Below are 14,078 nucleotides of genomic sequence, written 5' to 3'. Positions count from 1 at the left end.
ATCAGCTAAAATGGAAAACTCCCCAAACAAGGGATCTGGGGTGAACTCCTCCCCCTCCCAAAGTGAAGGCATGCTTCATGCCGCTCATCCCAGGCATAATTTATGGCTCTAATTTTTGGTACTTGCTCCAGGTGCAAAAATTCCTAGTTACACCTTTGTATCTGGGGGATGAACCATATGTGTAGATGTGAAGGTGATGGTGAGATAGCATTTGGTGTGGGGACCGTGTGCCTTGTTTCAGTATTTAATCTCTCAGTCAATGACATAGTATTTGAAAAGGCCTTAGCAAAATGCCTGGTATATAGTAGGTGCTAAATAAGGTCCTTCCTTCCTTCCTTCTTTCCTTCCTTCCTTCCTTCCTTCCTTCCTTCCTTCCTTCCTTCCTTCCTTCCTTCCTTCCTTCCTTCCTTCCTTCCTTCCTTCCTTCCTTCCTCCTTTCTTCTTTGCTTTTTTCTTATTTCTTTCCTTCCTTCCTTCCTCCTTTTATTTCCTTCCTCCTTTTATTCCTTACTTCTTTTTTTCCTTCCTTCCTTCCTCCCTCTCTCTCTCCTTCCCTGCTTCTTTCTTTCCTTCCTTCCTTCCTTCCTTCCTTCCTTCCTTCCTTCCTTCCTTCCTTCCTTCCTTCCTTCCTCCAAAGAATTCCAGATTTCAAGTTAAACCTTAGAGGCAATCAAATCCAGTTCCCTCAATATACAGATGAGGAAAATGAGACAACAAAATTCAGTGACTTATTTTAAAAAACCCCAAACTATTCTTTGTACTGAGATGGGTTTACTTCCATCATGCCATATTAACTCTGGCATAAAAATCTACCTTTAGAAATGAAACAACCTTCCAAATCTTCATTTATGACCTCTGGGGCATTTCTTTAAAAAAAGCCAAATTATTAGAATAATTTGTTGGCTCTAATTTCTCACTTTGCTTATTTGTATATGTGTGTATGTGTGTGCATGTTTAATTATAAATTAAACAGTAAAATTCAATCCAACAGTGTTTTGAAACAAAAAAAAAACATGTAGCAGTGATTTTCTATTAGTGGTGAAGTAGCTGCAGCCCCCCAATATAGGCTAGCTGAAGATGGGGATAATTTGGTCAAAGCCACACCTGTCTTTGTTCAGCCCCTTTGGTCCCCCTCAAGTCAACTTGCCCCTGCTGCTTTCAATCTTTCTCCTCCTGCACCCCACCCCCTACCCCATTCTCCTGCTCTGGCTCTCTCACCTATTATAATTAAGTTCACTTTGATGTGAACAGATTGGAAGATAGGAATTCATAATGTTACATCCTGCACAGTGAAACTAACTGATTAAGTGCTTTAAATTATTCTCCCTGACAGAATGATAAAGTTACAATCTGTTCTGAGATGATCTACAGCTTGCCAGACTCCTACAGCTTCTTTCTACATTCATTTATCTTTTTGTCAAGCAGAGGGTTGTTTTTTTTTTTAAAGCTTCAATTCCATAGATCTTTTAAAGTCATCAGCACATCTGAATTATTAATGAGGCTTTGGAGGCAAAGCTCCTGATGGGCTGGTTAAAAAAGGCTGTATAAAAATCTGGGACTGTGTACACATCAAAATAATTTCAGCTCCATTTAAAAAACCATTTAGTTCAAGTGTGACATAGATGAACCATTATGCATTTGTGGAAACCAATTTTTTTTGTGATCTACGATTAAGCTAACCTTTCAGAGGGGTGTAAAGTGCGATGGTTATCATGTTTTAAAAGCATTGCCGGATCACCTAAACAATTTCAAACTAAGACTTTTCAAACGGCTTGTGCATATGATGGTTTTGAAGGGAGTTAAGCACAGGCTCTGTTAGCCCAGCTTGGACTAGCTTTGATTTGGGCCCCACTGGGACCGAGCTCATTTTGCTGAGAGTATTTAGTACAAGGTTGGGTATTTCCAGGCTGGAGGTGAGAGGGAACTCTGCTGATGTAAACCATTAGGTCTTTTTTGGCAAAGGGCCTGAGACAGCTGCAATTTGCTGAAATTTTTATAACTGCTACAGAGAATAATTGTTCAAAATTTAGTCTTTACAGTTCAATTCACATTGGCATTTTGACCTTTCACAGCACAGAGAATATCAATTTCCTTCTGCCTTCCATAATCAACGTAGAATGCCCTTGTTCATTCTCACTTCTTTCTCTCTGTTTCAATTTCTTATTATACCCATCAAAGCCCCCAAACCCAACTCATGCTGAGGCTATTGAAATTTCCCCCAAAGTCAAGGTCAGGTTTGTGCCTTTGCTGGAAGTTGCAGAAGAGTCTGCCTTCACCGAGCATTGCCAATTTATCCATTAAAGCTATCTGGGTGAACCACAGGCCTGATTAGAGCCGTTGGGGGCATGAAACAGGGAAGAAGTGGAAAATAGGCAAGTAGATAGAACATGGATATTTGATTGAATTTAATTAATATGAATAGGAATAGAAATTATCCAAAAAATAGATCCTAAATCAGTATGAAACAAGGGGACACGTCAGCTATTTCTATTGTTGCTGATGCTATTCCAACCCCAATGCACCATGGCTAAAGCTGGGGCCAATTCTATAAATGTCGCCCCTGCCTGTACTTTAGGATGGATGTGACCATTTGTAATATATTATATTCCTTGAGTTGTTTCTATTACAAACTCTCTGATCATTTTGCTGAAGTGGCTGGTGGCAAATTTCAGCGATACAAATATTATCTTTCTCTCCAAGGAAGTTATTTCAAGTGTAGCAGAGTCATGAGGGAGAAGTAAATTTGGTCTATTAGTTCTTTTCCACAGATGAAGAAACAGAGGCAGTGGGGTGGTGGAAGAAGTTGCCTCTAGAGATAGAATACAGAGAAAAAATGCATAGCCACTTGTTTGGCATTCCTTGTGATTCTAAAGTAGCACCTCAAGACTTTGGGTTTAGACACTCATACCATGTACCATCAGCTCCAAACCCCAAACCCTGGTATAGTGGTATACTGTCTTAGGAAGGTCTGGCTTGACAGGGTTAAAAAATACAATCTCTTAGTGAGCTCTTGGACATAGAGTCCCAGAATCATGGAGCTGGAAGGAATATTAGAGATCCTTGACTCCCATTTTTCAGATGAGAAGATTGTGGCCCAGAAGAGTAGAGGGACTTTTTTGAGTTCTCAGGGGCATCTCTAGTAGCAGAACTGGGATGTCTTAAATCTGATTTTCAGTCTAATATGCTTTCTACTAAACTCAAGGTGACATGCATACAATTACTTATTTTCCAGTTTCTCGTGACAGATTTAGCATTCTAGGTATATGGGATTCATCCCTTATCAAAGGTGATCCATGTTTCATCACCACTAGTATATTCACATAACATAGTGATAAAGTTTCTTCAGGCTTCTTGAGGTGAGTGATGATACACTATCCAGATAATAGAGTTTACTGTTTTCTATGAGATATCTACATGAAGAAAGGAGGAAATCCTGGTCTCTCCTGCTTCCATTCTTGATGATTTTCTCCAGCTACCATTCTTGGCACCTTCTTGCCAAAATTATAGTATTTGAAAGAAGCCAGTGATATTTCACATCGTTGCAATTTCAATGGAATTAACAGAGATGAAGGAAGGTAGCTCTAAGGGTTCTGGATAGAACAGAGGAAAGAGAACCTGGCAGATAGCTGGATGAGGAATCTGCCAAGACCAACCATTTTGGCTTCTGATAGTGGAGCAATAAAGAGCAGAAAGGCAAAAGGCTACACCTGACCGCCAAAGTAGCAATTCTAACTAAGGAAGTGCTTTGAGAGGTAAGGGTGAGAAGGAAGAGTGGTTTTACTTGCTAAGTTGGACCCCAGGACCTAAGGACTAGATAAACAAGGATTTTGTTTTTCAAGTAGACCTCAGAGGGAAGGCAAGAGAATTATTGGTATGAAAGACTAAAAAGGGAGTTTGTCAAAAGTAGTGTTCAATCCACTTTTGCATTCTATATTAAAAATACCCCTGATTGCATCATCTACATAGCTGAAAGCTATGTCACCTTGCTGATACAGGGGTTACTTTGAAGATTCAAAGTTGGAAACTCTTTTCAGAAGAGGAAACAGGAGGAAATCTTGAGGAAACAGGCCTCATGTACCCCCACACTCCCTTTGGAATTTGAGGTTTCATTCTCATGAAGAGCCCAACCCCAGAAGAACAAGAGGTCATTAGCAGAAAGAAGGTATCACTTAGTCTCCAAATATCATTTTGCTGTAGTTGTATGCCTTTTCCCCACTGACTGACTATCAGGCAGCTGACATAAGATCCAAATTCAATGAACTTTTATTTAGGCTTTAGTATGCAAGATATTGTGGCTAGGGTACTGAAGATACAAGGATGAAAAATACCAATCCCCAGAGGAACTAATACTGGGGGAAGAAGAGAGGCAGTAAGCAGAGGAAGAACATAGGATGTGCACAAACACCTAAGTAGAAAGCAAATGAAGGCTGAAACAAAACTCTGGGGAAATTTATCATGGTTACACTAGGAAATGTGGTCGCCTCTTTTTATTATCTGTTCGTTGTTCTTGAAGAAGATCATGGTATCAGGAAGGCAATGTTATGACTCGCAAGTGAACTGGATTTCAGTGAGGAGTCACCAGTCTCATTTTCTCCTCCAGAGCCATGGCAAGATATAAATCAGGATGACTAAAGATAACCAGATGCAGGGAGAGACCGAGGTCTCTTTAAGCTAAGGCTTTCCCAGGACTCAATTTGAATGAAGCAACACCCATTCAGTGATTCAGGTTAGGTAAGAAATGACCTCTTTTAACTAATCAGAAACCAAAAAACAAAAATCTGGGAGGAGAAGTCCCTCAAGGTAAATAAAACAGAAACAACTGGTATATATATATTCACTCTGAGCCAATCAGGACCCAGGAAATGACCAAGTGAGACTTGGAATGGGACCTATTGTTGGGCCATCAGTGAGCGTCAGAGTGATGTGGGTTTGAGGCATGGTCCTTAAAAAAAGAAAGCTAGTTGGTAAGCCCCAAGATGTCTCCTAAGGTTTCAGAGATGAAAATTTACATTCCTTTGAGTAGAGTATCTGCAGGTAAGGGTATGATTTTGTATATGAATACAAAGAGAGAGGAAAGAGGGAGAGAAGGAAGGGAAGGAAGGAGAGAGGAGAAAGGGAAGGAGAGAAACAGGGAGGGAGGAAGGAAAGAGGGAAGAAGGGAGGGAAAGAAGAAAAGAAGGAAGGAGAGAGGAAGGGAAGGGGAAGGGATTGAAGGAAGGAAGGGAGAAATGAAAAAAGAAAGGAAGGAAAGAAAGAAGGAAGAAAGGAAGAGAGGAAAAGAAAGAGGGAAAGCAGGAAGGAAAGAATGAAGGGAGGAAGGAAAGAGGGAAGGAAGGAAGAAAAGATGGATGGAAGGATGGAAGAAAGGAAGAAGGAATTAGCTGGAACTGGCTCAGTGGGTCCCCAGTGAGGCAGCTATTCAGTGCTCACTGATGATTGTCCTTTTTCATAGAGGACCATGGTATCTGGAAGGTGATGTCATGACTTGCAAGTGAATTGGATTTAAGTAGAAAGGGCTGTGCAGAGTCATCAGCCTCTCTCTCTCCTCCAGAGCCATCTGGGACCAGTGGTCAGATATAGATCCGGACAAGTCCTGATCTATATCAGGCTATGTCCCCAGGCTGGCTTGGCCAAATCTGGACTCCAATTGTTTCTAAGTACCCAGCAATAAGTCAGAGGACCAGCTCTGTGGTAGAAGTAATTGGGTCTGTTTGCTAGTTCTGCAGGTTCTGACAGCACTGTGCAATTTAGTCTTTTCACAATAACTCCTCTCAAGAGAAGAGAACAGAGGAAGGGGGAGGAGGAAAAAAAAAGATGCAGCAAAGGCGCTTGGAGTAATTGGACCCGTTTCTCCCACGCCACAAGCTGAAGCTTAGAGATAAAATATTTGAAAGGAAAGATTTCCTTTGGATAGAAACAACAATTGAGAATAACAGAGGGATAACAATGAGCTCCTGCCTTTTAAAGGCAAAACCATGTTGTTGAAAACCTTGCTCTTCTTACATGGAATCTCAGTTTTTTGTCATCTTCTTCTGCTTCCCCTCTTCACTGTGATTGCCTACAAAGCCCTCCTCTTCTATAGAGCAGGGAATCAATTTGCACAGAAGTTGAACTATTTTCATTATCTGGAACTTCTGTGATTGCTTCCAGGACAGTTTTTCAATGTGTAGAATATTTAATTTGAAGGGAGGGTAGGAGGGAGGCTTAAGCCATGATTAGGTCGACAATGCAGCCTGCCTTGCATATTTGTAGCATCAACATTGTGTCCTTCTGCCATTTCTTCTCCTTTGGGATTCAAACCAGTTTCATGGTGGATATATTTTTTCCTTGTGATTGTTGTGGGTATCATAGTTACAGTTTGCCAGTGAATTTTCTGCAGACAGAAAGCAGGAACCCTTCCCCATGACCCACTCCACAAAGAAATCTGATTAAAATGCCACTTTTTTATGCTTTAAGAAAGAAGTCAGTGGCTATATAATTGACTGAGAAATTGGTTTTCTCTATTACTTGTCTTAGGACAAACCTATAGTTTTTTGTCCTCTTGTCTTCCTTGGGTATCTTTAGAGAAATGTGATAGACTGCTAGTTAGCATTGTCTACAGTAGAACTCAGATACCTTTTATATCTTCTTACTACTTCAGAGAGAGCAAGTTTTCCTCATACACCTCTAGTCTCTTTCCAGACTCAGTTCAAATCACCTTCTTACTTGAGATCTTTTACTGATCACCTTCCTCCAGGATGCCTTATTTTACTCCTTCAAATAACATTACACTGTATCTATGTTAGGTTCCTATTGTTCCCCCAACAGAACATAAGCTACTTGAGGGCAGGAACTGTTCTACTTTTGTCTGTATAACCTCAGAAGCTAGCTCAGGGCTTGACAGACAGCAGATGCTTAATAAATGCTTGTCAATGAACTGAATTGTACCTAAGATAGTCCCCTGTTGCCTTCAAAAAGGCCCTTCCTCATTTTAGAATGCATACACTAGTGTGAAAGGTAGAGCTATCAACATCAGCTAAGGAACTGATGGAGAACCTCACACTTTTAGAAGCAAATCTAAAGTGTTCATTTTAAATAGTAATTATTATGTTTATTAATATATGACATTTGAATTTTCAGGGTCATAAATATTTATCTTTTTTGAAGACAGCTTTGGATTTGCACAAATATTGGTTTATACATATTTTTTGAGCTAAGAAATGTTCTTCATATACACCTAGATTCAGTCACTGGGGAATATAGGTAATCTCCAAATCTCATGGCAGCAAGAATTTCAATTTCATCCCCATTACTAAAAAACTAATGATTTAATCAATCCCTTTGCATTTTAGAATTGACAAGATTTTACAGTATTGTATCCCATAAAATCAGTTGATGGTCTGTTTTCAAAGCCAAAGCAAGTCAGACTGAATGAATAGAGAATGGTTTCTGTCTTAGACTAGAGGAAGTGATTAAGTGAGTTTCTAGTATTTATTCTTCAAAAGGTACTGTTTGTTTACAAAATAACTATGGGGCTTTTAACTCTCATCTCCTTACTTGGTTTTTAGTTTGTATGTCTGTTCTTGTTGTTTGTTGCTTTTGAAATGAATATGAGAAGGTACAAGGCACATGTACCCCTTTCCCTAAGTAGACAAATACACCACTGAAAAAGGAATGTACAAATCTACTGGGGGAAGGTAGCAAAGAGTGGTGGGGAGGGCATTTTTGGTTCTGGAAGGCATAGTTTGCTGCAATTATCTCACTGGTTTAGTAGGGCTCCACAGTAAATAAAATTGCTTAATTTATGTTTTTTGAATTGAATTCCCTTCCAGCAGCAACACTGAACACACCATTATACAAACAGAGTCAACTCTCAATTATCTGTGTTAATGGAGAACAGGGTCAGCTCACAGGTTTAATGAAATACACAGATAATCCCCAAATCTCTTCTCTGAGGAGAGTTCTCACTTCATCCCCATCAAACCTCATTAGAGTGACTAACAAGGAACCACAATGTCATTCTTTTGAAATTGAATCAATTCCCCCTTTGTGTGCACCCAGCCTCTGATCAGAATTCACTGTGGGCAGCACACATTGAAAAGGCAGGAGAGAGGTATATATTTAATGCCCAAACCCAACAACCAGTGTCTAAATAATTGAGAGTGGACCAAAGTCTTATATGTCTAGTCAAATCATTTCTAAATAGAGGGCATAGCAAACTAACACACGTGTGAACATTCCTTTTGGTCATTCAAAATTGTTCCTTCTGCTTCCAAATAGATTTAAAAAAAAAAAAAGGAAGAAAAAGTTAACAGAAAAGCAGGTTTGCCAGATGGAAAAGCTGCATATGTTTTCCAAAAAAAGGTTTATCAACTGGCATCATGACTGGATTCAGTAGCTATTGCCAAGATAAACAGAGAGATGTTCATAGATGTGGACAGACTGATGATGTGGAGGGTGGGATGATGGGGAGAGGACTGAATGAAGCGGGGAGTCATGAGAGGGAAATGACTTTGGATTTTGAGCGAGGTACCAAGGTGAGACAGTGAGGACACGTGCACATTAAAGGCAAGCTGGAGAGAAATGGATCCCCGAGGGAAAAAACAAAAAACAAAAAAATAAAAAACCCAAAACATCTGGAAAGAGAGAGGAAAAATCTAGCGGCAGCAGGAGGACAGCCTTATTGCTCTTGGGGACCTGTGAGATGGAGGAGGGCAAGGGAAAGGACAGAGGAAGCTGGGGAGGAGGAGGAAGCAAAGAGAAATAAAACCACCAAAATAACAAGAAAATAAACAAAGCAATAACAGAATAAAGTTTATAACTCCTTTTTTTTTGTTTGTTTGTTGTTGTTGTTGGTTTTTAATTTCACAAATTTTCACAAGGACAGCGTTATAGAAGAACCCACAGCAGAGGCTAGGGCATGCAGAACCATTAATTATCATACCTTGACCCATTCTATTCATCCTTGTTGCACTTTAGAGAGAGAAGTAAGCTCTGTAAGTTTTACAATGCTTTTAAACTGTCATATTTCCTGTTGAGCACTTTAACTGGCACATCCTTGTAGTTATAAATGTTCTGAGGGCGTAACTTTATAACCTCTTTTGCAAAGGATGCATGAAAAAAAAATTTTCATGATCCAGAACTAGTGTATATAGAGTTATATATAGTTATATATAATATTATATATATCTCAATATATATATATATATATTTGGACAAAAATAATTGGAGAATACCTTTCACTCACAGACTTTCCAACCCATCTTAATATATAGATAGATGCAGGTGATTAATCCCCCTAAATCCCACCCATTATTGTTTTAAACCCTGTACTGCCCCTGTTCCCTGTTGCTGGTAGGGGTCTAGGGAGGTGCCTCCTGGCAAAACCTCACCAGGTTTGTCAGTAAAAGTGCTTGTCCATTCACACAGCAAGCAAATAGCCAAAAAAAAAAATCATGCTTGGGAGAGTAGGGGATCAAAAAGCTATACTCTGAAATATGAATCATGAACCTCCTCCAAACAGGTAGAGCTATAGCATTTTCTTATCCCCACCCCCAAATCCCCCACCCTCACCCCTACTCCCCAGTCCCATCTAAGAAAATTAGGGGGCTTGGGGGGGAAACAGTCCCAAAACAAGCCAAAACATGCTTTCCTAATCACCAAACCAGTGTCTTCCCAATAGCTATTTAATCTCAAAAGATGCCAGTTTGGCAGTGGTGAGATAAGCTGATTTTTAGGAAGCATTTCTATGTCTAGCATGTGAATAGTCTGTCTAAAGACCACTGACTTCTGCATTTGGAGGGGAAAGCAGTTTAGAGGTGTTTTATCTAACTACTATAAAAAGGGGATGCACCAAAGGTTTTGGCCTATATGCTCCTCCTTATTGGGTCTACAGATGGAAGGGGATAGTTTTTGGAGTTCCCCCCCCTTCCTTTTTCACTTGGCTAATGACAGTCTGTCTGGATGAGCCAAGATAGGAAGAGGATTTGTGTTCCTTTAAAAAGAAACCTAGAACAGGATTTTTAACCCCTTCAATTCCCTTAGACAGCTGGGGACCATGCTGCCAGAAACCATGTCTGCTTTTGGTCTCTGTGGCCTCCATCTCAATTACACATTCTGATTTACTTTTGCACACTGCGATCTAGAAAAATATTATCTGTTTTTTGTTTTATCTTCCTTGGCTGTCTCATCGCATCAGACCCAAACAGTGCCAGGGATCAGGGCCTACACAAATCAACCAAGTTGGGGGAAGGGGGAGATTCCCCTGAGGATATGTGGAAAAATACTTGCTCTTTTCTGAGCATTATTTATTCTGTACATAAGGTGAGTGATTCACCTTTGAAAAGATGTAAAAGTCCCAGGAAGGCAGTTTTTAATGACTTACATCTGATATTTATGATACATATGGCTTTTCATCCCAAATGTCAAAAGGAAAAGGAAAAAAAACAACAGTTTTCTATGTGGCAGTACACAGAGACAGAATAACAATTCAATATGCAATTAGAACACTTTTTACTTAAATTAAATTACTAGGATTTGTTGTCTCCATGAATGGAATACTGTTATTGTTTCATTAAAAAAAAGTGGGATAGAAATACTCTCCAAAAGAAGAAAATCTTGAAACAGAAAGGTCTTAAAAGAGAAATCTCTGATATTAGTTTGCTGGATACCGGTGTTTAAGAATAATCCAAGCAAATAGGCTAGGACTCTCCAAGGCTTCACAATATTTTAGCTGGGAGAGTGGAGACAATCAATAGTTTTTTTTCTCTTTGTTTACTTCTTTCAAATAAACGTAAGAATTTGTGAGTATAAAAAATACCCCCAAAGCACCCTGTTGCATCAGCACTTCTGCTGATGAACTACAACTTTCTCAGTATAGCTCTGCCTTTGCTAAAGAGTGTTCACACTGAATAGCCTCTCTCCACTAATCTGTAGAATCATTTCTGCAGAGAGTTATTTATGTTTTTAGCATGCCTATGATTTTTTTTTCCCCTAGACTCATAAATAACTTTTGGTCCGTCTGTCTGCTTAGTTGCTGTTGTGCTTAAGGGTTTTATGGTGGTAAAATAAAAATGACAGTCACATGCACACTATCATACATATGCAAAATATGTGTATAAAAAGGGGAGAGAACTGGAAGGGAGAGGACAAGGAAAGTTACTGTTGGGAACACCAACTGGGGGGAATGAGTGGCAGATACAGGTTCACACACGGTGGGAGTGGATATACATGTTAAAGTCTTTCTTCCTGCACATACTTCTGTTTGTCCCGAGAGTCCCTGGACTTGGGGCGGTTCTGCCGATTTGCCGTGGAGGGGATGGAGTGAACAGAGGAACTTTTCTTGCTGGAGGACTGGGAGGAATGGGAGGAGTGAGAGAGGCTGGCCCTGGACTGTCCAGCATTGTGGTCAAACTGCATCAAACAAAAGATCAGGTCGGTCGGCACAAGCTCAAACTCATATGGAGGGTTGGTGATGACGTATCTGGAAAAGAAATGAGAAAGGGGACTTCAAGGAGACACGATAATGTTTGACCTTTTTATTTTTACCTAATCAGAAAAGACTTTCCTCTGCTTTTGAAGAGGATGCTAACTTCCATTTATTATATTTCTCTCTATGTATCGCATCTTCCTATTAGAATGTAAGCTTTTTGAGGGCAGGAACTGTTTTTTTTTCTTTTTTTTCTTTTAAATTTCAATTTTAGGCACATTACCTGAAAGTGGTTATTGCTTTAATCATTAATGGCTTCAAGAAAGCTAATTTCCTAACCCTTGGAAATTTTGATTATCCTAAACAGAAATCCCTCTCAAGTTTCAGATATTTGGTTCATGTATGAAATCAAAATGTGGAATATGGGAAAATGACTTGATATTTGTATGGTTGGCTTTGATTCATACCCTTCCAACTCAAGGCCTTTTAAATTCTTTCTCCTGTAGTTAAACATGCGAAATCCATTTTTCTGCACCTGCCCCGTGTTTGTGCAATTCCACAAGGAAAAAAAAAAAACCCTTACCTTAATTCTAATTGAGGAAGTTATTTGCCATTTTATAGTCAGATGGTCTGGACTACATCTTTTATTCCCGGATCTACCACAAAATTCCCATATAGCCCTGGTCCCTCACTAGTGAACATATGACAAAGGGCCAACTTCTGTCAACATTATAATCAGACCTTTAAACTAAACTTCACTGGGGATTCAAAGTGGTCAATTTGTATAGCACATGATCCTATTTCCTGAGTATCCTTTGGTATAATGGCAAGAATTTGGAGGTCAGATGACCTGAGCTTGGAATCTCACCTCTGCCAATTGGTACCTATGTGACTTTGGACAAATGATTTAACCTTCCCAGTTTCCTTCTTCTATATAAAATAAAGGTAGCAGAGAAGAAGAACTCTAAATTTATTTCTAGCACTAAATCTATCATTCTATGATCTTTTAATATAGTAGAAAAGACACTATACAATGCCAAATATCTAAATAACTACATTTTTCAGTCTTGTTTTTTTTTTTAAAGTACATATGGGATGATTCTCCGGGAATGGAGAAAGGGAGAGATACAAGAGGAAATTAGGCTATGTAAAAGCAAAAGATACACGTAAAAATGTATTTAATAAGCAGGTGCTTGGTCTATAAATACATGAAACACATGACTATATGAGGTTATGCAAACACAGTCAGACGTAGCTGGTGAGATCCAGGCTACATTTTTTATAGATGTGTACATATACCAATATTTCCTATTCTGGCTCATAGGACATGATAAGCATTCTCCTTGATGCTTTTTCCTTATCCCAGATCTCAAATAATTGTCTAAAAGAGAGTTTTTTCATGCACCATTGACTTGCTTGGTGGAGGGAGAAGAGGGACATTGGAACTCTTGAGAAAAGAACCATTTTCTCCCTACAGATATGCACCTCGCCTGTGGCTCTCTCCCTATGCCATTTGGGTGGGCACCTACTATTTCATGCCAGGGAGCAGCAGTAAGCACTCACCGTTTGGTGCATTGGCTCGGTGTGCTGAGATGGGCATCTCTCAGCCGGTAAATTCCAAAGCAAAGCATATTGTAGGTCTTCAATGCTTTACAAAATAGATCACCATAACAACCACCATCCTGGGAGGCAAAATATGAAGAGAAAATGATATACATATATACACATATATTGTATGTCTACATACATCCATGCATATTTTTTATTTGTTCCAGAATAATGATTTAGGAGGGAAAAACATCTATTTTAGAGAATTCTTTTAAGAGTGAGGGTGTGACTTCAGATGAAGTATCTGTGCCAGTGGGACAACCACAAAGCAGACACTTGGAGTTTGTAGTTGATTGTGAAAATCTACTGGAATGGGCAATGATGGTCACAAGCTGGAATGTTTTCCAACAACTCCACCTGAACAGATCTTGCCAAACTTGGGGGAAGAGTAAGTGAGTCTGATTTTAATTGGAAGCAGAATGCTTTGGGGACTGAGAGCTTTCACTCAGGAAAAGAGGAGAAACGTGGTCTCTTTGAAAGAATGATTAAACTTTGCTCTGGCTCCCAAGGACCCACTGTGCTATGCTTTGCTTGATTTGACGGTGTTGTCAAAACTTGCCCTAGTGATAATTAAAACCCCAGTAAGAAGGAGAGATGCCACCAGGCATGAGGGTGACACTCACTTGCAGGTAAGGACGGTGTGAAAAGCACAATTTGCAGACCTTGGCGATGGCAGGGAGGGGGTGGGAGTGAGTGTGTTTCCCAAGAGCCAAGGTCTGAATTCTGAATTACTGGCAATCACAGCTCTGATCATTTCACAATTGCCTTCCACCTGACTGGGACAGCAAACACAACCATCCCTTGGCCAACATGGGACATAAAAGCAAATCCAATTGTTATGAAACTGAATTGTGAATTCATTGGATACTTATAGTAGCTAGATGACCGCCCATTGTTGGTACTATTCCAGTGGTTTAACCAAGGAAAAATGTATGTCTGCCCAGCTCAGTATTTTATCCTACTACTACCCATCCCATTTGCATATGGAATCATTGAAGATAAATGGATGATTGCATAAAATATTTGAGATAGCAAGATACAATAGAAAGTTGGGATTTGCCTC

General features: G+C 39.6%; 1 protein-coding gene and 1 long non-coding RNA gene across 2 annotated transcripts in view; one reads left to right on the top strand and one right to left on the bottom strand.

Annotated features, from left to right (window-relative positions):
* Positions 1-14,078, bottom strand: part of KCNMA1 (potassium calcium-activated channel subfamily M alpha 1) — an 887,197-nt gene that overhangs the window by 1,372 nt on the left and 871,747 nt on the right. The window contains 3 exon segments of the mRNA XM_031949466.1: positions 8,924-8,952; positions 11,237-11,461; positions 12,971-13,089. Of these exon segments, the coding sequence (XP_031805326.1) occupies positions 8,924-8,952; positions 11,237-11,461; positions 12,971-13,089 (373 nt within the window).
* LOC105751163 overlaps positions 1-14,078 on the top strand; it is a 103,380-nt gene that overhangs the window by 29,350 nt on the left and 59,952 nt on the right. The gene's annotated exons all lie outside the window — the stretch shown is intronic.

This window comes from Sarcophilus harrisii, chromosome 2 (genome assembly GCF_902635505.1).
Source record: "Sarcophilus harrisii chromosome 2, mSarHar1.11, whole genome shotgun sequence".
In the NCBI taxonomy this organism is placed as follows: Eukaryota; Metazoa; Chordata; class Mammalia; order Dasyuromorphia; family Dasyuridae; genus Sarcophilus; species Sarcophilus harrisii.
This window is presented reverse-complemented; position numbering and strand designations above follow the sequence as displayed.